Raw genomic sequence first — 25348 nt, 5'->3', positions numbered from 1 at the left:
AGTTCTTGAAGATCAGGTTGGCATCAAGGAAAGCCAAAACATTTCCTTCCCAGTAGAAACCCCAGAGGGCATAGGTACAGAGGCAGAGGACTAGCTAGGGTTGGGGTGACCTCACCATCCTGGCCCCGGATGACATGGGCAATGGTGATGCCCCCAATCTCTGAGTCACTGAAGCGTAGGAGGAAGGTTCCATCAGGCTCATTGAGAAGAAGGCTAGTGACATATTGTTTGCTGATGAAGCCAATGATCAGCCTGGCCAGAATGAAGGAAAAGATGGGGTGTGGGTACTGGATGTGGAGAGGGAGCCAGAGGTATAGTTGCTCAGACCACCTGGGGCAGATACTCACCGGTCTGACCAGTAGCTCCGGAGACAGCGTTTGGTGAGGTCCAGAACACCATCGAACCACTGCCAAAAGGTAAAGCCACGGCCCAGCAGGATCTCCTGTGAGGGGGAAGGGAGCTGGGGTGAGCAGGGGTGGGGGCAGAGCTGGAGCCTGGTTAGAGAGGCCCATCAATGACATTCTCAACATGATTACATTGTGTTAGGCACCATTCCAAGCCTTTCCATATATTATTTGCTCTTTACAAGAATATAGAGGAAGGTACTATAACAATCCTATCTTACAGACAATGAAATGGAAGTCCAGAAGGATCAAGTGATTTGTCCACACCCACAGAGCGGTTGAGAGGGAGAGCTGGGATTCAAGCCCAAGCAGTGTGGTACTGGTGCCCCTTATAACCCCCATACTAATCTCCATCCCTACTGAGGGCTGGCAGAGATAGACTTCAGAGGAGAGTGAGTGACTTGCTGGCTATAATTTTCCTGCTCCTTTTACTAGCATGTCATGTGGGCTTCTTTTTCCTCCTTTTAAAAAAATTTATTTATTTATTACAGTATTGCAATTGAGCCCAGGGCCTTGTGCATGCTAGGCAAGTGCTCAGTCATTGAGCTATGTTCCAGCTCTTTTATTTTATTTCAAGACAAGGTCTTGCTAAGTTGCCCAAGCTGGCCTCGGACTTTCAATCCTCCTGCCTCAACCTCCCAAGTAGCTGGGATTACAGGAGCACACCACTGCACCTGGCTCCTCTTTTTGTTTTGTTTTAAAGGGAGTAGTACATGGCTGTGTTTACCCAGCTAGGTGTCAACCAAGACACCAGATCTGCTTCTTCTCATGTTCTCGTAACTGACTTAGTCCTGAACTACCTCATTTTGGAGGCAGTAAAATATAGTAATTAGAGCAAGAGTCAGAAATATGGAGCTCCATCCTAGCCATGCAACTCACTGCTGTGAGACCCTAGACAAACTATTTAACTTCTCTAACCATAGTTTCCTTATCTGTAAAATAGAAACAAAAATAGAACCCACCTTAAAGGAATGTTGGGAGGATTAAGTGAGATAACATACATAAAGTGTAAAACATTGTGCTTCGCACAGTGGACACATAGCAGGGTTATTACCATACATGTTCCTATGGAGTTTCATCCAGCTTTTGCAATAGGAACTATTTTCCCAGTGGGTCAAAGTCATTTTTTAATCTGAGCTCTGTTTACACACAATTTGGGTGAGTGGTGCACGTCACTGGTAAAGAGAAAGGACAGAGTGCCCCAGACCAAAACCTGAGGGATGCCTGAGAACGCAACCCCAGGGGTGACCACCAGGGTGAGTGATTTTCCTGCCTGGGCCACTACAAAGGACTTCCTGATGGCCATGATCTAGCAGTCTGTCCCTCAGCAGAGGGTGGGGAGGCCTTGAATGCCCTGAGGATATAGAGCTTGAGGATGGGAGAGTCAAAGAGCAGGAGAATAACCTTGTTAAACTGTGACCAGGACACAGAACGGTGCTGGAAAGCCTCCATGCTAAGGCTATTGTCATTGAAGATCTTCTGGGCCAGGAAGAGGAAGTGCTCTGGGAGTAGCCCCCGGTTGGTCCCCACTTCAGCCATGAACTTGAGGTTCAGAGTTTCACACATCTTCTCCCAGGGTACCCTCTCAGCCACCACAAAGGGTACACGGTCCTGAAGGAGAGAAGCAAGGATGATATCATCATTAGTGTTCCTCAGGAGACCTTCGTTCTTCCCACCTCCCCCACCTGCATCTCTTGGTATTGTCCCCTGAACTGGCTCACAAACATGGTACTTTCCCAATAGTAGTTTCTGGTGCTACAGAGTAACAGTTGTTACTGTTAGAAGCAAAAAAGTAGGCTCATAAGAAGAAAAATTAAAGTAAAATGCATTTGAACATGCTTGCTACCCACCAGCCCACATACCCTGTGTTAGAACCCACCCTACCCCTGCCCCTGCCCTCCACTCCTCACCATCTCAGAGAAGGCATTGTCCCACAGGATGGTGGCTTTGGCATTGTTGTCTTGATTGCCATGGACAATGACCACCAGGGGCAGAGATAGGACCTGAAGGGATCAGAAGAGGCATGTCTTGTTAGTGGTGTCCTCAGGACATAGTTATAGAGAGCTTGTGGCAGGTAGTTCTCACTGTAGAGAAGTGGTTGTATGTCAGAACTATGGGAGCCAGACTTCTTAGGCTCAGATACCCACCTGACACTTACAGCTGCATGACCCAGGCAAACTACAGAATCTCTCTGTGTCCCAATGTCCTTATCTGTAAAATGAGGCTAGTAATAGTAATAACCTTATAACATGAAAACCAAATGTGTATGTGTGAGAGGGCCACTAAAACAGTGCCCTGGTGTATAAAGTGCTTGGTAAGAATTAACTGCTACAGGGCTGGGGATATAGCTCAGTTGGTAGAGTGCTTGCCTCACATGCACAAGACCCTGGGTTCACATCCCCAGCACCACACAAACATACACACACACACACACACACGCACACGCGCACACACACACACACACAGAGTTAACTGCTACACTGTATGTTCCCTGGATGAGTATGCTGCTGTCTTGCTTTCCCTTACTCACCTTCGCCCCAGTATGCGTGAATCTGAGACCCATGAGGTATGAGGCAGTCAAGTGGGGTGAGGATCCAGGTCTTGGTGTGTGGCACAGAGAGGGAACTGAGATCCCAGTCTGGATTGGGGCTGGGGCCACATCTCACCTGGAGCTGGATGGGGAGTTTGTTGGGGCCAAGCACAAAGCTGGTGGAGAAGAGCACAGCACATTTCTCCTCCGTGACAGATTCAGTGCCCTTTCGCTCACACCGCTTGATTTTCTTCAGTAGCTGTGCAGTCATGGGAAGAGTGGATGAGAGAGAGGAGAGTGAGAATGTGAGAACAGAGATCAGTACTCTGGGGCTCCCAACATGCTCCCCGAGGAGAGTCCCATATGAGGTATGAGGACCCCGACCCCATGCTCTGGAGCTCCTCACCAGGTTTTTGAACAGTGCAGAGCAGCAGTTCCCAGGAATGCTGTTCTCCAGGGGGACTGTGTTGTTGATGATCTCCCCAGTGCTCTCTCTGCCAGGGGGGTCAGAACATGAGTAAGCTTATTCCAGCTGGGCTAGGGGTGGTGACAAGCTCGAGTCCATGGGTAGTGATGGGGACTATCACTGTCATTGGCCACAGATCTCCATGTCCCTGCTTGGGTCTTTTTTAGTGGGGGAGGAGACTGGTGATCCAACCCAGGGGCTCACACATGCTAAGTTTGGTTCCTAAGGAAGGAGTCCCCATTTTGGCCAAATCCTGATGCCTCCACCCCACAGATTGAATGGGTCTCTCCCCTTCTTCTGCCTTAACCATTCAGAGCCTCCACACCCCAAGGGCCTCCATCTTCATCTCCCTGTTCTATGTGGTATCAGCCTCCTGGCTCCTTTTGCCTCCATCACCCCAACAGGCCCTCTCCAGCCCCAGATCCAATCCTCACTTACGCTCCAGTCCCAGGCCCCTGGGGCATGCTTAGCTCTCTCGCCTGCTTCTCAGTCACCATGTCAGCCCTGACCAGTGGAGGCTTGGCTGGGGCCCCAAGGAACCGCAAACCCAGCAGAAATCGAACCCCAGCCTGGAACTTGGTCTGGGTCTTCAGAACCTGGGGGGGCTGCTTCTCCACCAGGAAAGAGCTAGGAAGAGTGAGGAGGACAAAAGGGGAGTTAGGAAGGGGGTCCTTCCTGGTACCTTCCTCACAACTCTAACCACCACGTCATTCCCCATGGCATCTGCATTAGACCAGAATGGTATCTTATAGGGCATACCTGGTGACAAGTGTTCGCAGGACTTCATCCAGCCGTTTAATCAGTGATGCCCGGGTCTTTGGCTCAAGCTCCCCACCAGCAGCCCCTATCTCCTGCTGTAACTGGGAGTAAATGTCCACCAGGCTCTCACACCTGGGGCCAGGATAGTGGTCAGGGGGGCACAGGATTCAGGATGTCTGCTCTGGCCCAGACTCCCTTCCCCTAAACCCAGGGAGAAAGCAGGATGTTGTATGTGCAGGGGTAGGGTGGGCAGTGGGAGTGGCCACAAGGCACCTGGGCTGAAGGGGGTTCTTAGGCCTGCCTTGGCTTTAGGGGGGATGTTCATTCTTAGTGCCTAGATGCCCTGTGGAAACTGGCTGCCTCTTTCCCAGAGTTCTAGTACCTAGCATGTAGTATACTGTAAGGCAAAGTACCTGCTGTTTGTGACCCCTCAACTGAGCACACTTGTGCAGGATGCAACTGGACCAACTGTGTGCAGCCCTCTGGAACTGGATTCTCTGAGTCTTGTCCACATCAAGGCCCTCTCCTCCGGCCCTCCCCTACTTGAGCATTCTCCACCAGGGACAGAAGCACCACCCTACCATGCTCCTCTTAGAGCCTTGCTCTAACCTCTCCTGTAGTGCTGCCAGGCTCTCCTCAAAGGGTGCACCATTCCCTGCCAGCTGCTGCTGCCGTTTCCAAATCTGGATCCTCTTCAACACCAGGGTCTGGGTAGCCTCCAGTTCCCCAACAGTCTCCTGCAGTAGCGTGGCTAGAGCCTAAGGGCAGGGAGGGGCCTGAGCCAGGGCCACACAGGGCCTCCTCACCCAGATCCTAGGAACAGAGCTCTCTTTCTCACCTCCCTGCCATTCCCTCCCCACACCTTAGTCTGTGTTTCTCTGAGGTCTAACTTCCACCCTTCCAGGGCACTTTGAGTTTAATCTCCACCTCTCTATCAGTTACTCACCTCACTTGGCCCAGTCCCATTGGCAGCAGTTTCAATCAAGCTGCGCAGAGGCACTGAGGGAGGGGGCAAAAATCAGGGATGAAGAAAGAACAGAGGTTCATCAAGGCTGGTGTCCAAGAGAGGATCACTCCCAAACTTCCCAGAACCCCTGAGGGCTCCAGTGCTGGCCCCCACCTTGGCCAGCCTCAGTCCCCTGCTGCAGGGCTTCTCGGAGAAGGCGAGCCTCCCCTACTCTGTGCTGCAGCCTCCGCAGAGCTGTGTTAAACTTGAGTTCTTCCTGTTTCCAGTGGAAGGGCATTGGCAGGTGGCGGAACTGTGCAAGAGGAACAGATGCCAAGAGGTGAGACACTCTGCCCATTCCTCCCCTGCCCAGCCTCCACTCTGCTCTGCAGAAAAAGAGATAGACCACTTCCTTTTCTGACTCCCTTCTCCCAGTTGGATGTTCCTCTGACCTTCTGGATCTCCTGGGATAAAACCTTTCACCTGGCAGAATCAGCTCCTTACCCCTTGCTCTGTCCTCTCTAGGCCTCACTACCAACCACCCCTCATTTGAAGCTTCTCTAAACTTGGCTTGGGGTTTACTATGACCTAGGAATTCCCTTTGGTCATCCTGAATACTAAGACTACTAAGAATCCTAGAATACTAAGCTTTTCCTGAGTTTCAAATTCTTTCTAGTTTCTATTGGCTCATGCTAAAGCACCAGGGAAATGAATTAGGGTAGTAATGGAGTATCACAATACCTGGTCCATAACAGCTTTTTTCTCCCCTTGAAGTATTTGTCGGAAAGTGGACACCAGCTTCAGGGGATCCCTCTGATATATGCTCTATGGAAGTTATGATGGTGGGCAGTTAGCTTGGCTCTGACCCATATCCCCTTCCCCCTCCCATCCCCAGGCCCCCATTCATACATACACTGCAAGGTAGCACAAGCATAGACTCCAGAAGTTTTGTGCATTTGCATGCTTTTAAAATTGAATTTGCATGCTAGCTAACAGCTAACCACAGGAACACCATTTTGCTTCCAACAACCTCCACCATCCATGCATCTCTTCTAATGCTCAATGCTCAGCTCTGTCTTGGCCCCACCCCAACTGTGTTCCTTGCCCTCCTGTCCCACCTCCAGGGTGCTGATATGTTGTAAGATGGCGCTCCCCTCTCCCTGCTCTCCTGCAGAGGCTTGCAGATGCTGGACAGTTGCTGAAAGTAGGGCGCTGGCCATGTTGCAGCAGAATGCATCAGAGCCGACCAGGAACTCCCTGCAGGAAGATCAGGATGAGTCTACCTTAAACCAGGGCTTCCTCAGTTCCTGACCCTCCATCACACAATCAACTGCTCAGTGGTTCCTTTCCCTCTCCTTATACTCCATCTAGGTCATCAGCAGTGGTCACTCTTGCTCCCTAACATTCTAGCTATCATGAGAAGTGCCTTTGTCTCAGCCCTGGCCTCCATCCTTCTTCTTTTTTTTTTTTTTTTTCTTTCAGCACTAGGGATTGAACCCAGGGTCACACACATGCTAGACAAGTGCTGTACTACTGAGCTACATCTCTAGTCCTTTTATTTAATTAATTTTTAATTTATTTTTGAGACAGAGTCTTGGTAAGTTGCTGAGACTTGCCTCAAACTTGCAATCCTCCTGCCTTCCTGCCTCAGCCTCTTGAGTAGCTGGGATTACACGACTGTGCCACTGTGCTTGACTTGACCTCCCTCCTCTTTGACTCTGCCTCCTAGGAGGTGAGTTGTCTACATGTCAACATGCATAATCTGATCTTAAAAAGGTACAGTGTCCCTACTAAGTCTAGGCCACCACACAAGGAATAATGGGTCCCAAGTTTTTAATTCTATGGATAGGGGACAGAATCTAAAGAGAGGTAAAGGAGGACATGGACAGCACCACTCACCAGGGTTGATTCTCTAGCCAGTCAGCCAAGAGATGCCGCAGATGTTGGGGAAAATCAACATAGAGCCGCTGCAGTTTTTCTGGGGGCATCTTGGAGACCAGACCCCACAGAGACATGATGTGGGTTTAGAGGGTGCTTGGAAGAGAAAAACAAAACCACTCTGGGAGATGGCCAAGAAATGTGGCCTAGCTTCTGGGGTAGCTACTGACCTCTTATAGACTATCTTCTGAGACAATGTGCCCACAGCCACTGATGGGCACTTTGAGTTTAATCTTCAAACCCTGGGCACCCATTGTCAATGCCTGAGATGGGGCAGCACCTTCAATGGTAGCCACAGGTGATAGAAGTGAGAAGAGCTGAGCTGCAGCAAGAGGGGATGACAAGGGAACTCAGGGAAGCAGGGCAAGCGCTCCCTACAGAAGCTAGAGGATTTAGGTTGCAGCTCTAGACCTGGCTCTTGTTCTGTGGGCAAGGATCATCTGGTCTAGGGGCCTTGATCTTCTCATCCACAAAATCTGAGAGCTGAATGAGTGGAGCATTTTCCTTTTTTTTTTTTTTTTGGTACTGGGGATTGAACCCAAGTGCACTTAACCACTAAGCCACATCCCCCAGCCCTTTTAAAAAATATTTTATTTAGAGACAGGGTCTTGCTAAGTTGCTTAGGGCCTTGCTAAACTGCTGAAGCTGACCTTGAACTCGTGATCCTCCTGCCTCAGCCTCCTGAGCTGCTAGGATTGCAGGTGTGTGCCACCACATCACTGCTTCCAAATTTTTAAGTAGTGGATGATTTTAGTTTTTAATCTGTGGAATCCCAATATGGTAGTCCCCTCTAACGATGAGGAATACAGTCCAAGATATTGTAGGGATACCTGAAACCTCAGATAGTACCTGAAACAGAAGATAGTATTGAATCCTATATCTACTATTTTTTCTATACATATGTACCTATGATAAAATTTAGTTTATAAATCAGGCACAAGAAGAGATTAACAACAATAACTAATAATAAAATAGATCCCAACAAACTAAAAGCAAAAGTTATTTGAAACATGAATTGTTTTCTTCTGGTATTGTCCATTTAATATTTTCAGAGTGTGGTTTTCTGAGGATAACTGAACTGTGGAAAATGAAACCATGGATAAGGGGGAACTACTGTCCCTTCAAGGTATAAAACTGGAGCTGTTTTGTTGAAGCCAAGGGTGGAGGGCCTGTAACTGTGTCTGCTCCCCCTCTTTTTAACCTCTTAATCCCAAAGGTATCCTTTGAAAAACCTGTCAAAATTCTAGGACTCCATGAGGTATTCTGAAAACTAGTGGGCTAGATGACAAAGAGAAGAGTAATAGAGTGTCAATAACTACTATTTACCATGCATTTCTCTTCAGAAGGCATTACACTCAGTACAATATTGTGGGTAGTTTTTGTGATGCTGGAGATTGGGCCTAGGGTCTCATGCATCCTAGGCATGAGACCACTACCACTGAGTTTGTACCCCCAGCCCCCTCACAAAAAATTTAAAGGTATATAATTATATACCTCTTTCATATATGAAGAAACCAAGGCTCAAGGAGGTTCTCTAACTTGCCCAAAGCCCCTGGCAAGTGAGTTGGAAATCAAACTATGAATCTGAGTGGGGATTAACTACCACACTGTGCTGTGATGATCCCTTCCAGCTCCAAATACCATCATCCTAAGAGTGGGGAAGGTTTGAGGAGATGGAGAAAAAGGAAAAGTAGAAAGATGGAAGAAAGAGGGTGAGAAAGACTGGGGAAACACTGGGATTAGTCAGCCTGGAGTGAGGAGACTAAAAGAGGGAATGAGAAAACCAGAGAGCTAGAAAGCTGAAGGGAGAACAACAAAGAGTGAGAGAAAGGAAGAGACAGGGAAGAGAAGAGGCTTGCTTTCCATTTCAGGGGTGCGGGTGTTGCAGGGAGGGCTGGGTAGACTAGTGGTTTCCCAGGGGTCTCTCAGTTCATGTTTCTCACAATGTCACTTTCCCAGAGAGGAGGGGGAGGATAGAATGGAAATTCCCTGGGTCTCTCCAATCCAGCAACACCAAGTCCTTCTGTTACTTTGAGCCTCTCACCTCTCCTAGCCCTCCCAAATAGATGGAAACCAGAGGACCCTTCTCTGGACACTCCCACCCCAAGACCCTTTGCTTCTCTTGCCCCCAGTTCCTATTCTCCTGAACTCTTTTCTATGAAAAGCAGAAGTCTCCCTCCTGCTCAGGTCTTCCAACAGGCTTTTTTCCTAATCAACTCTCTTCTGGGGGAGGCACATTCAGAACTGTGTTCAGTCTGTTTCAAATTCAAGAGAGAACTCCATTCTTTTCTTCTCTCTTCCTCCACTCTTTCTAAGGTGCTGATTCCTCGATTTCAGACCTTTGACCCCTTATCACTACCCTGTTGGAGACTGGGGAGATACCTAGGTCATAAACAGTCCCCATTTCCTCTATATCCCCTTGTTGAGTGACCAGTCTCCTGGCTTGGCCAGGCTTCAAATTTCCAGCTCTCCTCACTCCCTAGGCATAAGGAAGCCACATATCTCCCCACTACTACCTCATGACAAGGCTAGGTCGCTTGGTCTGGAGAGGACCGAGGTACCTTTAGTCCCTTCCAGGGCCACGGATGGGGAGGAGCAAGAGGCGAGGGGGCGGGGCCGGAGTTTCCTCCCAAACCCGGAGGGGAAGCCCAACGTCCAACATCCTCAACCGCGGGCTTGGTGGCCTAAACCCCGTCCCCTCAATCCCCTCCAAACGCGATTCCTCGGACCGCATGACTACAGGATCTAAAGTCAAACGAGCTGCTCTAAGTTACCTAGAGTGTGACTGTGGCGGCGGGGTGGGAGGAGGGGCGCGGGGAGGTGGAGCCTGATCAGCACGAGGAGGGTTAACTCCACGCCGCCCCGGGAAATCTCGGCGTCTACAGCAGCCAAGCGTGGAGCGGTTTTGAGGGGGAAATTCCTCCTCCTCTGGGGCACCATGAGGTCTACATCTGGGGCTCACTCACCAGCCCCCCTCCCACCCGAGTCCAGCCACACCCTTGAACAGGAACCTTCTGCAGGGGGCAGAATAGAGATTTGACATGGCCCACCGCCCTCTGGCAGCAACCTCCTATGGAGGGCCAGCCACTTCCCCCACCCAGGGGACAGAGAGGCCCTCCTCCAGTCGCCCCCTGCCCCCGAATTTCCATGCCCCTGGGAGTGCAGAGGTTGGAATGTTTAGAAAGTGACCCATGAGAGAGGGGAATGCGGAGGTCCCTACCCACCCAGATTCCGAGAGTCGGAAACTGCCAAAACCTAGTACCACGGGGTACTAACACTCGATGAAACAGTTTCTAGGGGACAATCCGCCCCGCCCAGGGGAGGATCCCGAGAGGCCCCACTAATCCATCCCCATACTCAAAGCCAGAGCCCCCTCCCCTCCTTTGCTCGCAGGCATCCCCTCACCTCGGCAGGCACCCCTCTGCCGTCTTCTCCCTCTCAGAGGGCACTGCCAGGCCCCATGGGTCTGTAGTTCTGTCCAGTGAGTTCAGGGCTGGCCCTGCTAGCACCCCCTCCACCACTACCACCAAAAAGAAAACAACAACAACTCTCTCTCTCTCTCTCTCTCTTTCTCTCTCCCCCCTCACTCGGCCTTCCTTTTCAGTGCAAGCAGTGGCTGCCCCAGCCTGCTGTTTCCGGCTTCTCTGTCTACCCAGGTCCCTCCCTGGAGCTCTGACGACACAGCAAAGAGAAAGTGGGCTGGAGGAGGAAGAGGAAGAAAGTGGGGTGAACATGTGTGCCTCCTCTGCTGGGTGGGGAAGCACGTAGTAGGGATGTGGGGCAGGGCTGGGGCTCTCAGTATTGGAACCAGGCTGGAAGGGAGGTTGACCCCCTCTTACTCTATCCCCCTCAAAAACAACCAGCTTCTCCAGAAAAATCACATAATATCAAGCAGAAATATGCCACCCCAAACTGCCTGGCTTCCATACCTAAACTTTCTCAGGGCTAGAGTTTGGGGCCCGGAGGGATTGGGCTCCCTGGCGTTCTCCAAAAAAGCAAATCCCTCTGGGCTCCCTCCAGTGGAGGACCCTGAAAAGTAGCTGGGGAGCTTGAGGCCATCTGGAACACCAAGGTTCACCTCCCTTCTTGCCGGCAACGCCTTAGAGGTCGCGTGACCACTAGTGGGAGGAGGTGGCTTATGGGAGCCTTCAGCTCAGAATTCTGAAAGACTCCAAGAGTCCCTCATAGTGAAGACCTTCTTTGCTACTCCTCACTGGATACCCCTTCTCAGACTCTAGTGGTAGCAGTACCGACTGCCTGCAGGCTCCCAGGAGACAAGTTTGAATAGGAATCTGCAGCCTTGGCAAAGTTCCTATCTATTTCTGGTACAAACACTGAGACACACCCGGAAACAAACACACACATGCACAACTTCCTCAGCCACAAGAACTCCACACACCCTCACACGTGCAGGCGGGCACACCAAGTTAGCACTGAGACACACACACACACAACTTGCTCAGCTTCTGAGTCATCATAACTAGTGGCTTGTTCAGCAATTTTTTTGCTGGGGAAGGAGCTGGAGAAGAACAGGAGACCCAAGGAAGCCTTTAAGATCCTAAAACTTAGAGCCCTGGTATGTGGAATGCCTAGTGTCTAGGGCACTGCAGGAGATGGGAGGAATTTTCTGCTTCCCTCCTCCGTCTACAGGGCTGGGCTGAGGGGCCAAAGCTAGGCCTATGCTGCCCCCTGGTGTCTGAGCTGATTCCTCCCCTTCACCTCTATGTGAACAGGCACATCTTTGCTTGCATGCCAGGTGAATCCAACCAGTTAGCAGAGAGTAGGAGCCACCTGCGGAGTAACTGCTTGGGTTCAATGAATACTGTTGACTGCACAACCCTGGGCAATTTTCTGTTTATGATTCACTTTCACTACCTGTAAAACAGAGCAAATAAGGGTCTTAATCCATAAGATTGTGTGAAGGAAATGCAATGATACATGTGAAGGCTTAGAACAATGTCCGACACATAGTGAACACCAGGCATTATTTTTATGGCTCAGAATAAACCAGGAAAAAAGAAGGGCCTACATTCTACATAAAGGTCTCTTGATTTGGAGGAAACATTACTGCCACAAAAAGCCTTAGTGGAAGTGTGAATGTTTGTGTTTCTTGTGTCTGCAAGGCAATAAAAAGGAGAGACAACAGGTCAAGAAGGCAAGCAGGAAATCCATCCAGAGAATTGTCTAGCAAGCAATGCTTGGATTGAGGTGTGAGCATATGTGTGCTCACAACACATAGCCTTTACATGTGTTGAGGTGTGAGCACATGTGTGCTCATGATACATAGCCTTTACATGCCTACTTTGCCCACAGACATCCACAGACAGTAGCTGAAGTTAAGATTTGCCATCTGAGGGTCTCAAGAGGTCCAGGTCCCTAAAGATGGGCAGGAAGAGGGGAAAGAATAAATGCAGTCTCTAATTTTGGCTCCTTTTAGAGTAGGAAGGTGATGAGCAAGTACTGATAGGAAAACAATATTTACTGTTTTTCTTTTTCATGGTTGCATGAGTGGGGGACAGTGTGTCATGGAAGGAACCCAAAATTTGGAGGCAAATTTGACTTGGGTCTGATACTACCTCAGAGCTTTGTAACTGTGGGTCAACCTCTCAAATGGGGACAATAATTATAGCTACTTCAACAGGGCCTCAACTGCAGTGATGCATCCAGGGTACAGAATTTCAGGAAGCAGTCATCTTCAGTTTGTGTAATTGCAGGGTCAGTGAGACCTTCATTAATGACAAGTCAGCACTGAGACACACACACACAACTTGCTCAGCTTCTGACTCTGAGCGTGAGCACCTCCTGCCTCATCCTCAACCAGGCCCTGCCGTCCATCAAGTGACTATAAAGATTGCATGAAAGAAAGCACAGGAAAAAGAGAACTTTATGGTCTGTGAACTACAGTTTGCAACCCAATATTGAGTCACAAAACCAATTTGGTGAGTGTATTAGTTTTCTAGGGATGTACCACAAACTGGGTGGCTTAAACAGAAATCTGTCTCACTGTGCTGGAGGCACAAAAGTCCAACATCAAGATATTGTCAGGGTTGGTTCTTTCTGAGAGCTGTGAAGAAAGAATCTATTCTAGGCTTTCCTCCTTGGCTTGTAGATGGCCACCTTCGTGTTCACCTGGTATTCTCTTACATGCAAGTCTGCCTCCAACTTCCCTTTTTATTAGGATACTAGCCATATTGGATTAGGACCCACATAATGACCTCATTTTAACTTGATTACTTCTGTAAAGACCCTATCTCAATATCACCACGTACCATCCACATATCAGAGAGAGAACTTTCGGGCTTTGGTTTTCTGGGATTGTTAAGCATCACTTTTAAAAGTGAAGTAAAATAGAATATAAATAGAATATAAAATATCAAAAGACACCGTACAAAAAAGAGTCAGTGTTGTTTAGTAAGGCTTTTGTTTTAGATTTTATGTTATTTTTTGCAGTACTAGGCATTGAGCCCAGGGGCACTCTACCAGTAAGCTACATCCCAAATCCTTTTTATTTTCAGACAGAGTCTCTCTAAGTTGCCCATGCTGACTTCCATCCTACTGCTTCAGCTTCCCTGAGTCGCAGGGATTACAGGTCTGGGCCACCATGCCCAGCTTATTTCAGATTTTATACGTACCTGAATTCTAGGTCATAATGTAAAACCTACTTTCTAGTGAAGGTTAAATTTTCTAAAAAAGCATCTTTTGATGCATTACTTTTTTGTTTTTATTTTTGTGGGGGGAATCAACTGTTTTTATTTTTGTGGCGCTGGGGATGGAACCCAGGGCTTCACCCATATTAGACAGGTGCTTTACCTTGGAGCTACACCCCAGCTCTGCATTTCATTTTAATGGTTTTTATGAGCACATCTTTCTTCCTCAATGAGAACATAAGCTGGAGGAGGATGGGGACTCACTACACTGTACACACAGATATGTGGCAGCTAGAAAAGACAACATGTATCCTTGCTAGTAATTACAGCAGGGCAGCCATTTACTGAGTGTGTCCTATGTTCCTGGAGCTGGACTAAATTTTTTACACAAACTTTCTTATATAAGGACTAAACTTATTGATGCATTGATTGCTAGAGCTCAGTACGTTCCACAGACCAGACAATACAGGAGCGCTGGGTAGCGGCCTGGCATCTGTGGAGGATCGAGGGATGACAGGAAGAGGTCACAGAAGATGGGAAGTTGCTGAGGGCCCCTTGTCAGCTCTGTCTCCCAGGTCTACACCACTGTGCCCAAATTTACATCCACCTTGATATCAATTCACCACTGAGACTAGAGAAAACAGGGGCCTTTTAGTGGGAAACTCCGCCACTTTCCTGCCTGCCACCTAAAATAGACATACATATCAGCACCCATAGGCTCAAAGGAGTGGATCCCTTTCTCTATCTGAGTTATATTCCACCACCTGGGCTCAAGGGCTCTGCCTTCTGCCTCTCCAAGCAATTATTCTATTATCTTTTTTCTTTTTTTTCCTTTTTCTTTTTGTACTGAGGATTGAACCTAGAGACACTTAACCACTGAGCCACATCCCCAGCCCTTTTCATTTTTTACTTTGAGATGGGGGTCTCACTAAGTTGCTGAGGCTAGTTTTGAACTTGTGATCCTACTGCCTCAGCCTCCTGAATCTCTGGGATTATAGGAATGGGCCACTGCACCAGGCTTCTATTCATTACCTCTTGATCTGCCAAACCTCTGATCTCTTGCTTTTTAATTATTGTAGTTCTATCCTCTCAGCAATATATACATTCAAAGCCATTCCACCTTTAAAAAATAAAATAAAACTGATATCATACAAACAAAACCAATCCTTCTAGTACTACATCCAGTGAATTCAACAAACATTTGTTGAGTGTCTCTCTTTAGGAACTTATAACTGAGAGGCAAAGTTAAGTAGTTAGAAGATAATGATACTACTGGATAATCAGGACTGCAATTCCAACAAGCACAAGGTGCCGTGGAAGTACATGTAGAGGCATTAAATTAGGCAGAGTATGGGGGAGACCAGGAAAGACTTCCTGGAAGAAGCAATGCCTGAACTGGACCATTTTATCTGTATTTTTTACTGGTGCATTATGATTATACATAATGGGGTGGGATTTGTTTTTATATATTTGTACATAAACATTATATGAACAATAACAATATAATTTGGTCAATATCATTCCCCAGTATTTCCCTTTGCCTTTCCTCCTCCCTCCTCCTGGTCCCTTTCTTCTACTCTACTGATTGCTCTTCTATTTTTGTGAGATCCACCTCCATCTTTTTCTTTTTCCTCTGTAGCTCCCACATATGAGAGAAAACATACAACTTTTGACTTTCTGAGTTTGGTTTATTTTGCTTAATGTTCTCAAGTTCTATTCATTTTCTTGAAAATGACATAATTTCTTTTTTTTGAACCCAGAGGCACATAATCACTGAGCCACATCCCCAGCCCTTTCATATATTTTATTTAGAGACAGGATCTTAACTAAGTTGCTTAGAGTCTCGATAAGTTGCTGAGGTTGTTTTTGAACTTGTGATCCTCCTGCCTCAGCCTCTGGAGCCCCTGGGATTATAAGCATACACCACTGCGCCCAGCCTCATTCTTTTTTTTTTTTTTTAATTCTAATTAGGTATGTATGACATCAGAATGCATTTTGATTCATTGTACACAAATGCAGCTCAACTTTTCATTTCTCTGATTGAACACAGCACCATAGTTCAGCCATACATGTACCTAGGGTAACATGTCCATTGCATTCCATATTCTTTCCTGCCCCATATCCCATCTCCTCTCCTCTCCCCCTGCTTTGCCCAATCAAATTTCCTCCATTCTTCCCATGCCCCCTCCCCATTATGGATCAGCATCCACTTATCAGAGAAAACATTTGGGCTTTGGCTTTTTGGGATTGGCTTACTTTGATTAGCATGATATTCTCCAACTCCATCCATATACCTGCAAATGCCATAATTTTATTCTCTTTTAATGCTCGGTAATATTCCATCTCATATATATATATATATATCACAGTTTCTTTAGCCATTCATCTATTGAAGGGCATCTAGGTTGATTCCACAATTTAGCTATTGTGAATTGAGCTGCTATAAACACTGATGTGGCTGCATCACTACAGTATGCTGATTTTAAGTCCTTTGGGCATAGACCATGGAGTGGGATAGCTGGGTCAAATGATGGTTCCATCCCAAGTTTTCTAAGGAATCTTCATACCGCTTTTCAGATTGGTTGCACCAATTTGCAGTCCCATCAGCAATGTTTGAGTGTGCCTTTCATTATTCTTTATGGCTGAATAACACTCATATATACACACACACACACACACACACACACACTACATTTTCTTTATCCATTAATCCCTTGGCACATACCTAGGCTGGTTCCATAGTTTGGCTATTGTGAATTGTGTTGCTATAAACATGGATATGCATGTATTGCTGACTTTGATTCTTTAGAATGAACACTGAGAAGTGGTATAGCTTCATACAAACAAAACCAATCCTTCTAGTACTTACATCCAGTGAATTTTAATGCTGGGTAATATTCCATCATGTATATATACCACAGTTTCTTTAGCCATTCATCTATTGAAGGGCATCTAGGTTGATTCCACAATTTAGCTATTGTGAATTGAGCTGCTATAAACACTGATGTAGCTGCATCATTCCATTCCATTCCTAGTCTTTTGAGGAACCTCCATGCTGATTTCCATAGTGGTTGTACTAATTTACAATCCCACCGACAGTGTAAAAGTCTGAAGTGAATCTTGAAGAAAGAACAAAGAAAAAGTTGAACCAGGAAGAAAGCCAAGGACATGCAAAGGCATGGATACCTGTGGGAGCTTAGTGCCTTCTGAGAACAAGTAGTAGCTGGCAATGGGGAGTGTTAGAGGATTTAGCAGTTGAGTAATAGGATGACATTTAGTACAGCTATCGCCCTACCTGCAGTGTGGAGGACAGACTGAAAAGGTAAGTCTGAAACTGGTTCAAAAGGAGGTCATTGGGTTGAAGAGCTGAGGGGAAGCCTACGGAAGAGACTGGTCAGGAAGAGAAGTAAAGAAATGAGGGGCCAGTGGGAAAGGCAAGAATGGAATCAAGGAGCTGGAAGTTTCAACAGACATAAAGAGCAGGCTTCCTGGGGGCAAGGGATAGAAAGAGTGTGAGGCTAGGATGTTGTGATTGGAGACCAGGCGTGAGATCTTAGTCCTGCTCTTCTGGAGGAGGGCGGGGGACAGAATGTGGGAGTGAGTGGCTATGGCATTGTGGAGGTGAGTCAGTGGAAGAGAGGAGGGCAAGAAACCAAGGTGCTGGCTGGACTACAGGTCACTGTGTAAGTATTAAAGCCATCTGGGTTTGCAGAAGACCTATCAAAGTCTTCAAGGAGAGGAGAATGATCTGGTCACCAGGACTTCAGTAGATGGCCGTAAAAATAAGAATTAACGTTACATGGGGCTTCATGTGTTACTTCAATTTCTGCCTAAAAGTTGAAGCACTGTACATTTTACTGTAGCACTAACCACATGTAAATATTTAATTTTAACTTAAAAATGTATGTCCTCATATGCACTAGCTACATCTCAAATGCTCAATAGCCACATAGGCTAGTGGCTACTATAGTACACTGACATGGGACATTTCAATCATCACAGAAAATTCTACTGGATAGTGCTGGTAGCCCTCATTTAGCAGACAAGGAAATGGTGGCATGGAAAGCCAGGCAACTTGCCCAAGGCCAAAGTAAGGCAGCTGGGATGAATCCAGTTAGTCTGGCGTCAGCCCTTAAGCAGTGTAGCTGGACCTTAAAGGAAGAGGATTTTATGACTACTGAGGCAAGCACTGATGGTGCTTAATCAGCAGTCAAGCCCTTCTCCCTTGAGGTAAAGTCCTGACTTTGTACAGGTTTTCTCTCCCACCTATTCAGGAAAGGAATCTGATTGGTCTAGCCAATCAGGGTATTTCCATTCCCCTGGCCAGTGACTCAAACCCAGCCCATAGGATTTAGGGGACTCCTGGAAATTTCAGTGCCAGGCCCACTTGTGAGGACTGGAATAGCTGCAACCACATTGGAGATATGAGGGGAGACCCTAGTAGTCACTGAAGACAGAGTGTCAGTGTGAAGATGTGGAAAACCCTTGATGAATCAGTCTTGACCTGCTCTAGAAGTCTTTATTGTTCAGTCTACTCTAATTGAGCCTTCTATTATTTGCTAATAAATGCATTCCCCCCTGAGACCCTGTGAAGCTATAATGGCTATAAGCAATAGGCCCAGAGCAGACTGTCTATGCTTCCACTACCAAACCTCTTGTGTACTTGGGCAAATAAGTGAGATCTCTTCAAAGGAAGAGTGTCCACAGGGAAGAACCAGGTTTCAGACAAGCAAAGAGAAGCAGGGACAACACGAACTGAGGTTGGCTCAGGGTTTTGTGCAAGAAGCGTGGCGGGAAATAGTGCAATAGTGGTTAGGAAGAGGAAGCACTGGGCTTAATGGAGAAGGGTGGATGCCCATCACAGCCTGCCAAGGGTGACAGGATGTGAGCAATGGTGGAATCAGCTGATCTCAAGACACCACAAGAAGCTCTCAGGCTGTTAGAGGCTTACTATGGCCAACAGACCTTCAACTCCCAAAAGTCCTAGTGGGTGGGCAAAGTCAAGCATCTCTGGATGGAGCCAGCTGTGGTCAGAATTGAGCCTCTGCAAGGAATTTCCAGCCCTCTAATTACTGTCTTGCCTTTCTCTCTTCCCCTGGGCCAGCCAAGCTTCCTGGGAATGTTTTTCACATCTACTGTCTTCTTTTCTTCACCTCCTCATTACATTGCCAGCTGGCTGCTTCCCCCACCAGTCCAATGAACTGGTTTTGGCCCATGTCATGTGTCCTCCAAAGTGTTGTCCCTTTTTCCTTATCTCATAGATCTCAGCAATTTTCAACACCATTATTCTTGTGTGCACTTGTGCATCGCACCCTGGAGATCAAACCCAGGATCTTAAGCATGTTAGAAACTGAGCTACAGTCCCAGTCCCAGCCATTCAGGCTTTCTTTCTTTTTTTCTTTTTCCCCAGTACAAGGTATTCTACCACTGAGTTACACTCTCAGCTCCTTTTATATTTTGAGTCAGGGTCTCACTAAGTTGCCTAAGGCCTCACTATGTTGCTGAGGTTAGCTTTGAACTTGTGATCTTCCTGCTTTAGCCTCCTGAGTCTGGGATTACAGGCATGCACCACCATATCTGGCTGCCATGTTAGTCATTCTTGAGTAAGCCCTTCAGCTGGCTTTCAAAGCCCCTCTTTCTTAGTCTTCCTCCTATCTCTCTGCATGCTCAACTCGTTCTGTGTGATCTCATTCACACTTGAGGCTCTATGTCCTAAGCAAGGCAATGTGTGGTGGTAAACTATGACTTCTGGGGCCAGACCATCTGCCCTACAATGTGGTTGCTGTATGATATTCAAACTCTTATTATTTTTTTAAGATAATTTTAATATTTATTTTTTAGTTTTTGGCGGACACAACATCTTTGTTTGTATGTGGTGCTGAGGATCGAACCCGGGCCGCACACATGCCAGGCGAGCACGCTACTGCTTGAGCCACATCCCCAGCCCCAATATTCAAACTCTTATCAAGGAGTGATTGTGGGCTGGAGGTGTTGCTCAGAGGTAGAAAGCTGGTCCCTGCATGTGCAAGGTACTGGGTTCAATCCCCAGCACGACCCAAAAAGGAAAAAAATAAAAGAAAGGAAAAATGATATGAATCATTACTCTCACCCATCCCAACTGATGGAGGCAGGGAGCTACCATTCTGATTTTTTCTACAATTCATATAGACGGAGTAATACAGATGTACTTTTATGTCTGCCTTCTTGTACTCATCACTTTTCTTGGGTGGGGATACTAGGGATTAAACCCAGGGGGTTTACCACTGAACTACATCCACAGACCTTTTATTTATTTGTTTGTTTATTTATTTATTTAATATTTTGAGACAGGGTCTCACTAAGCTGATGAGTATCTTGCTAAACTGCTGAAGTGGGTTTAAACTGTGATCCTTCTGCCTCAGTCTCCTAGTCACTGGGATTACAGGTATGGGCCACTGTGCCCAGCCTATTTAATGCATTTTGAGATTCATCTGTGGGCTGGGGATGTGGCTCAAGCGGTAGCGCGCTCGCCTGGCATGTATGCGGCCCGGGTTCGATCCTCAGCACCACATACAAACAAAGATGTTGTGTATGCCAAAAACTAAAAAATAAATATTTAAAAAAATTCTCTCTCTGTCTCTCTCACTCTTTCTTTAAAAAAAAAGAAGACGAAGAAAAGTGGGTATCCATAGATGCTAGAAAACTAAATTAAAAAAAAAGAGATTCATCTGTGTTGCTGTATGCATCCATAGTTTGTTAATTTTTATTGCTGAGCAGTATCCCATTGCAGAGATATACCACAGTTTATCTTTTTTATTTTTTAATGATGGACACCTAAGCAATAGCCAGGTTTTGGCTATTAGAAAACTGCCATGAATATTCTATGTTCAAGCCTGTGTTCGAACATGTTTTCATTTCTCTTGTATAAATTACTAGGAATGGCTACCGAGTCATAGGGTAGGTGCATGCTTAGTTAAATAAGAAAATACCACATCTTGTTTCAAATCTATATGCAGTTTACATTTTCACTAAGGATATATGAGAGCTCCAGTTGCTCTACATTCCCATTAACATTTTTGTTTGTTTGTTTTTTTGGTCCTGGAAATTGAACCTAGGGGCACTTTACCACTGAGCTACACCCTAGTCCTTTCTGTTTGTTTATTTTGAGACAGGGTCTCTTTACATTGCTTAGGGCCTCAATAAACTGCTGAGGCTGGCCTCAAACTTGTGATTCTCCTGTCTCAGTCTCCTAATCAGTGAAGAAGAGCTAAAGAAAGGAAAAATATGCCCAGCCAATACCAAAAAAAGCAGGACTGCAGGGGTACAGGGCAGGGCAGGGGGAGACGTGCGGAAGAGTGGTAAACACTAAAGAATTGAAACAAGAAATTGATTAACTATCTGATTTTGTTTCTTATATTTAAAGATTTGAGGAAAATGATAGATACATAGAAAACTAATCAAATGAAAAAAATAACAATTCCAAGACAAAAATGTACAAAACTACCATTATAAAATAAATGCATATAGAATTTTTATTTTAAAAAATCAAATACCTGTTAAGTGTCAGTCTATTTCTGGCTCTCTATTCTGTCCCATGAATCTGCTAATCCTTGTACCAGTACCACACTATCTTGATTACTTTAGCTCACAAGACTTACAATCAAGTAGGCTAAGTCCTTCAGTATTAAGGTTTTTTTCCCATACTGGATTTTTTTCAAACTTCTAGGTGATTATAATGTACATCCCAAGTTTGGTAACCTTGAGAAATTCTAATGTAAGCTGAAGTTTCTCAGTTGCTATCTTTAGGGCTACATGATAAACCAATTAGTATACTAGATCCTACTTCCTTAGTGTCGCAAAATGCCCTTCCTGAACAGCTTTACCACTGATGCACTAAAGACTTCATCATTGTCTCACCTGGCTCCACACTACTTCCTTTATAAAAAATATTTTTAGTTGTAGTTGGACACACTACCTTTATATTTTTTATTTTATGTGGTGCTGAGGATCGAAACCAGTGCCTCACACATGCCAAGCAAGTCCTCCACCACTGAGCCACAATTTCAGTTCTCCACACTACTCCTATTAAAAAAAAAACAAACACCCAAGTCCTTAATGTGGCTAAAATCACCCCTTGCGATTAGACTTCTTGACAGTTCACCCAAAATTACTCTCCACCCCATAAAATTACCTAAACTTGAGCCATGCCATATTTGCCATTCCTCAAATATTTAAACTCCCTTCTGCCTACATGCCTTTGCCTGTCCTGAGGCTTAAAACACCCTTTCTTCTTGTCATTGCTTGTCATCTCCTTCCTTTTTCAACATTTAGCCTGGCATCATCTGCCCTCTTTGCCTTGACCTCCTTACCTGGAACATGTATGCTTCCCTGGTTCCCATGCCCCTCTGTGCATGCCTTCATCATGGGCTTTAAGGTATTGTGTTGTAATTTTCAGTTACCTTATTGAGCATTCCCACCAAACTGTAATCTTGGAACATATGAGGTACCTAACAAACGTTTAGTAAATGAATGAAATCGGGGCTCCAATCTGCTCAGAGATTTGGGACAAATTCCTTAATTTCATTGAACCTCAATTCCCTGGTCTACAAATTGGCAATAACACCCATGCTGCAAGATAGCTATGAGTCTTAAGTGAGTTAAACCATATGAAGTCCATTGCATGGACGCAGTATATAATAATTGCTCAATAAATATCTTTTCCCTCTCCCCACCTTCCATCAGATTCTTTAAATATCCCTTCCTATTCACACCACTAGGTGGTGGTAGCCTCTGGCCTGATGTCAGTACAAAAGCTGCCAGCTTAAAGCTCCACACCAGAGACCCTGTTGAACTCAGAAAAGGAGGATGGTTTACAATTTGCATACCAACTTTTTTGCAGTCTATCACTATTGTAGATATCCCGATCACGAATTTTAGAGAATTCCTCCTTCATTTCTTATGATTTTGGCTATAATTCCAACTCAAACATTTGATGACGAAAGAAGCTTCTGAAGAAGTGGATATAAAGAAAAGACACAGAGGTGGAGAGGGATTGAATAATGTGTGCTTTAGGAGCAATCCTGTTCCCTTATCAGGCAGGAACTCCCAAGTTCTAACACTCCTGCAACCTCTCCACCAATCAAGAGCTGGATAGATACAAAGTAGTAAAAAAAACATGATCTCTGCCCTCAAGAAGTTTATAGTCTAGTGGTGAACATAGAACCCACAAAATCAATTGGCTAAACTCTGGATACTTAGGTCATCTTGTGTACAAGTTTTGAACAGGGAAGATGGGAAGAGGAAGAATAATAGAACTTTTCTGAGAAGAGCAGAGAAACTGGGGGAACAGAATAATTAAAGGCTCAGGTATTTTCTCATTTTACAGAGACACATTTAGCATTTCTCATACTAGAAATAACCTAAGTGCCTAACAATTCCAATAGATTGTGGAGCATCCAAACAAGGAGATTCCAAGGAGCCAATATAAAGTGTCAGCTGGATGCATACATAGTATGGAAAGGGATCAAGAAAACTAATTGAAAAAAATCAAATTGCAAGAACAATATATATGAGTTCACTTGTAGTTTTAAAGGATATTTATTTATATTTGTATATCATTTAAGAAAAAAAAACCCTCCTGGGAGGAGCCTCAATGAACTGCTAGTTGAGGGTGGAGCTGAAGAATGGGATCCATGGAGAGTGAGCAGTTGCCTTTTCACCTTCTTCTACCTTTCTATACGCTGAGGTTTTTTTAGCCACTAAGTTTTATTATTTTTTTGCAATGCAAAGTTTAATAAAAATAATTACTCATTCACATTCAGGAGCTAGCAGGAGTTGGGAGGTTGCAAGTGAGGTAAATGTTAACACAGTGGCTAAGACCAGATTTTAGAAGGCCATGACTGGGAGAAAAGTTCACAGTTCAGTTCTCTACAGACACCCGGTAGAGGTCTGTCAGCAAGGAAGAGACACACATGAAATGGAGTTTTAGGAAAATTCACTTGTGAAAGTAAGAAAGCTAGGGGGAGACCCCTCACAATACTTAGGCTACATATACATGGTTGCTCCAGATATCTTTTTCCTGACAAAGTTGCCTGAGGTCACCTTCAACAAGATTTCACTTCACCACACTATGAGCGGGAGTCCTGATAGAAACCCACATAGTAGGCATCCATTAAAAATATTTGGACAGTCTCTGCTTGGCCTGGCACTGTGTTAGGCCATAGAGGCTGGAAAGAAGGGAAAAGACCCCACTCCTGCTGGAGGAAACCCTCTGACAGTTAAAACAGAAAACCCGACATGTATTTCAAAGGGGAAAAACTGACAGGCTTTAAGCATAGGTTGGTTCGACTGGATATAGGAAAGAAAGACCCTGTCAAGTTAGCCAAAAGTCTGTTTCCAACCTGAAGACTAGTCAAGTGACCATGGCCCTGAGCAAAGAGAGCCAGGACAAAGCTCTGGTTTGGGGGAAAGGTCAAGCTCACTGTCATTAACAGACAAGTCCTTTGCTTCTTCTCTTTGTGCCACTGTCTGACTGGAGTGAAAGCCCTTCCCTGACCAGAACTTAAGAGAGAGAAGGTTGGTGCAACTATCCCTCAACTCTAATGTCACACCTCTATCAGCTGAGGTCGCTTGCCGGTCTCCCTGAACTCTGAAGGATATAGCTTCAAACGGCGCCCAGAAGGGGGCAGTGGCCAGAAGCACGTTCACCCGCCCTAAAGCATAGCCTTCTGGACTTAAGACTATCATTCGCGATCGGGCTGAGCCCGGGGACAAAGGTCCAGCACTCAGCAGACACCCCCTCCGAACCGAGGCCTGAAAGCGGAGGTCTAGAGTCCCTTCTCTTATTCCAAATCCCCGTTGCTCGGAATCTAAAACCTCGATTTGGTGGGAAGCCAGTCAGAAGGTATAAAACACACACACCAAAAAAATAAATGAGCCCGACTTAAAAGGGGGTGGCCCTTCCTCAACCCCACCCGCTGGTGACTCACCTCCCTCCAAACCAGGGCCTGCCCCTCCCGTGCCCGGTGCCAGGCGAGCAAGGCGGGGCGGGTCCTAAGGTGGGTTCCATCCCCGAGCCCTAGGCGGGCAGACAAGCTCCAGCGTGTCCCCTCGGGTGTCCCTGTTTACTCCGAGTCCGGGAGCGAGGAGGGGTCGGGCCCTCACGGCCCCTCCTCCACCCCGCCCCCCTCCACCGCAGGCCCCAATCCCGGTCCCGGTTTTACAAAGTCTCCAAATCAAAGCTCAGCCTTTCCGAGTATCTCCACCACCAACTGGCGGTCCCTGCCCCCACTCCGGGCAGGGGAAGCACAGTCACCGTTCCCCCAAGGAAATCGGGTCTCGGCCCAGACACCCGCTCCTGGACCCCCCAGCGAGGGCCTGAAAGCCTAGGGTATGACACCGAGTTTCAAAGAGGAACGCTCAGATCTGCTCGCCCACTACCCCAACCAGCCTTAGCCCCTTCAGCCCTCTGGAGCGCAGGGGAGAGGGCCAAGTCACCGGAGAGGGCGCCCCAGGACCCCAACCGGCTAGCGGGCTCCCGGACTCCCACTCTCGGACCGCTTCCCAGAACTCCGAAGCTCGTCGCGGCTCCGATTCCCCCTCCCCAGGGCAGCGCGCCAAATCGACGCATGCGCATTGGCAGGATTGCCGCGTAGCTCTTTCTCCCCCCCCCTTTTCTTT

The 25348-nt window shown here is 46.5% G+C and overlaps 1 protein-coding gene across 3 annotated transcripts in view; it reads right to left on the bottom strand.

Annotated features, from left to right (window-relative positions):
• Nucleotides 1-24676, bottom strand: part of Stat6 (signal transducer and activator of transcription 6) — a 28328-nt gene extending 3652 nt beyond the window's left edge. Inside the window, exons 1-15 of one of the 3 annotated variants that reach the window (XM_048806864.1) lie at nt 24658-24676; nt 7005-7139; nt 6224-6362; nt 5847-5930; nt 5280-5418; nt 5106-5158; nt 4769-4917; nt 4160-4291; nt 3839-4027; nt 3341-3428; nt 3071-3193; nt 2315-2407; nt 1809-2015; nt 348-442; nt 116-252 (exon numbers count right to left, since the gene is read on the bottom strand). In XM_048806864.1, coding sequence (XP_048662821.1) covers nt 116-252; nt 348-442; nt 1809-2015; nt 2315-2407; nt 3071-3193; nt 3341-3428; nt 3839-4027; nt 4160-4291; nt 4769-4917; nt 5106-5158; nt 5280-5418; nt 5847-5930; nt 6224-6362; nt 7005-7120 — 1744 coding nt within the window. In that variant the 5' untranslated portion in view covers nt 7121-7139; nt 24658-24676. Of the gene's footprint in view, nt 1-115; nt 253-347; nt 443-1808; nt 2016-2314; nt 2408-3070; nt 3194-3340; nt 3429-3838; nt 4028-4159; nt 4292-4768; nt 4918-5105; nt 5159-5279; nt 5419-5846; nt 5931-6018; nt 6187-6223; nt 6363-7004; nt 7140-10448; nt 10662-24657 lie in introns of those variants that run through there. The other 2 variants (XM_015483156.2, XM_048806870.1) reach the window with 2 other exon arrangements.
• Between the last annotated feature and the right edge of the window lie 672 nt (nt 24677-25348).

The sequence above is a fragment of the Marmota marmota genome, unplaced genomic scaffold (genome assembly GCF_001458135.2).
Source record: "Marmota marmota marmota unplaced genomic scaffold, marMar, whole genome shotgun sequence".
NCBI lineage: Eukaryota > Metazoa > Chordata > Mammalia > Rodentia > Sciuridae > Marmota > Marmota marmota.
The sequence above is the reverse complement of the archived record's forward strand: the minus strand, read 5'-3'. Positions and strand labels throughout refer to the sequence as shown.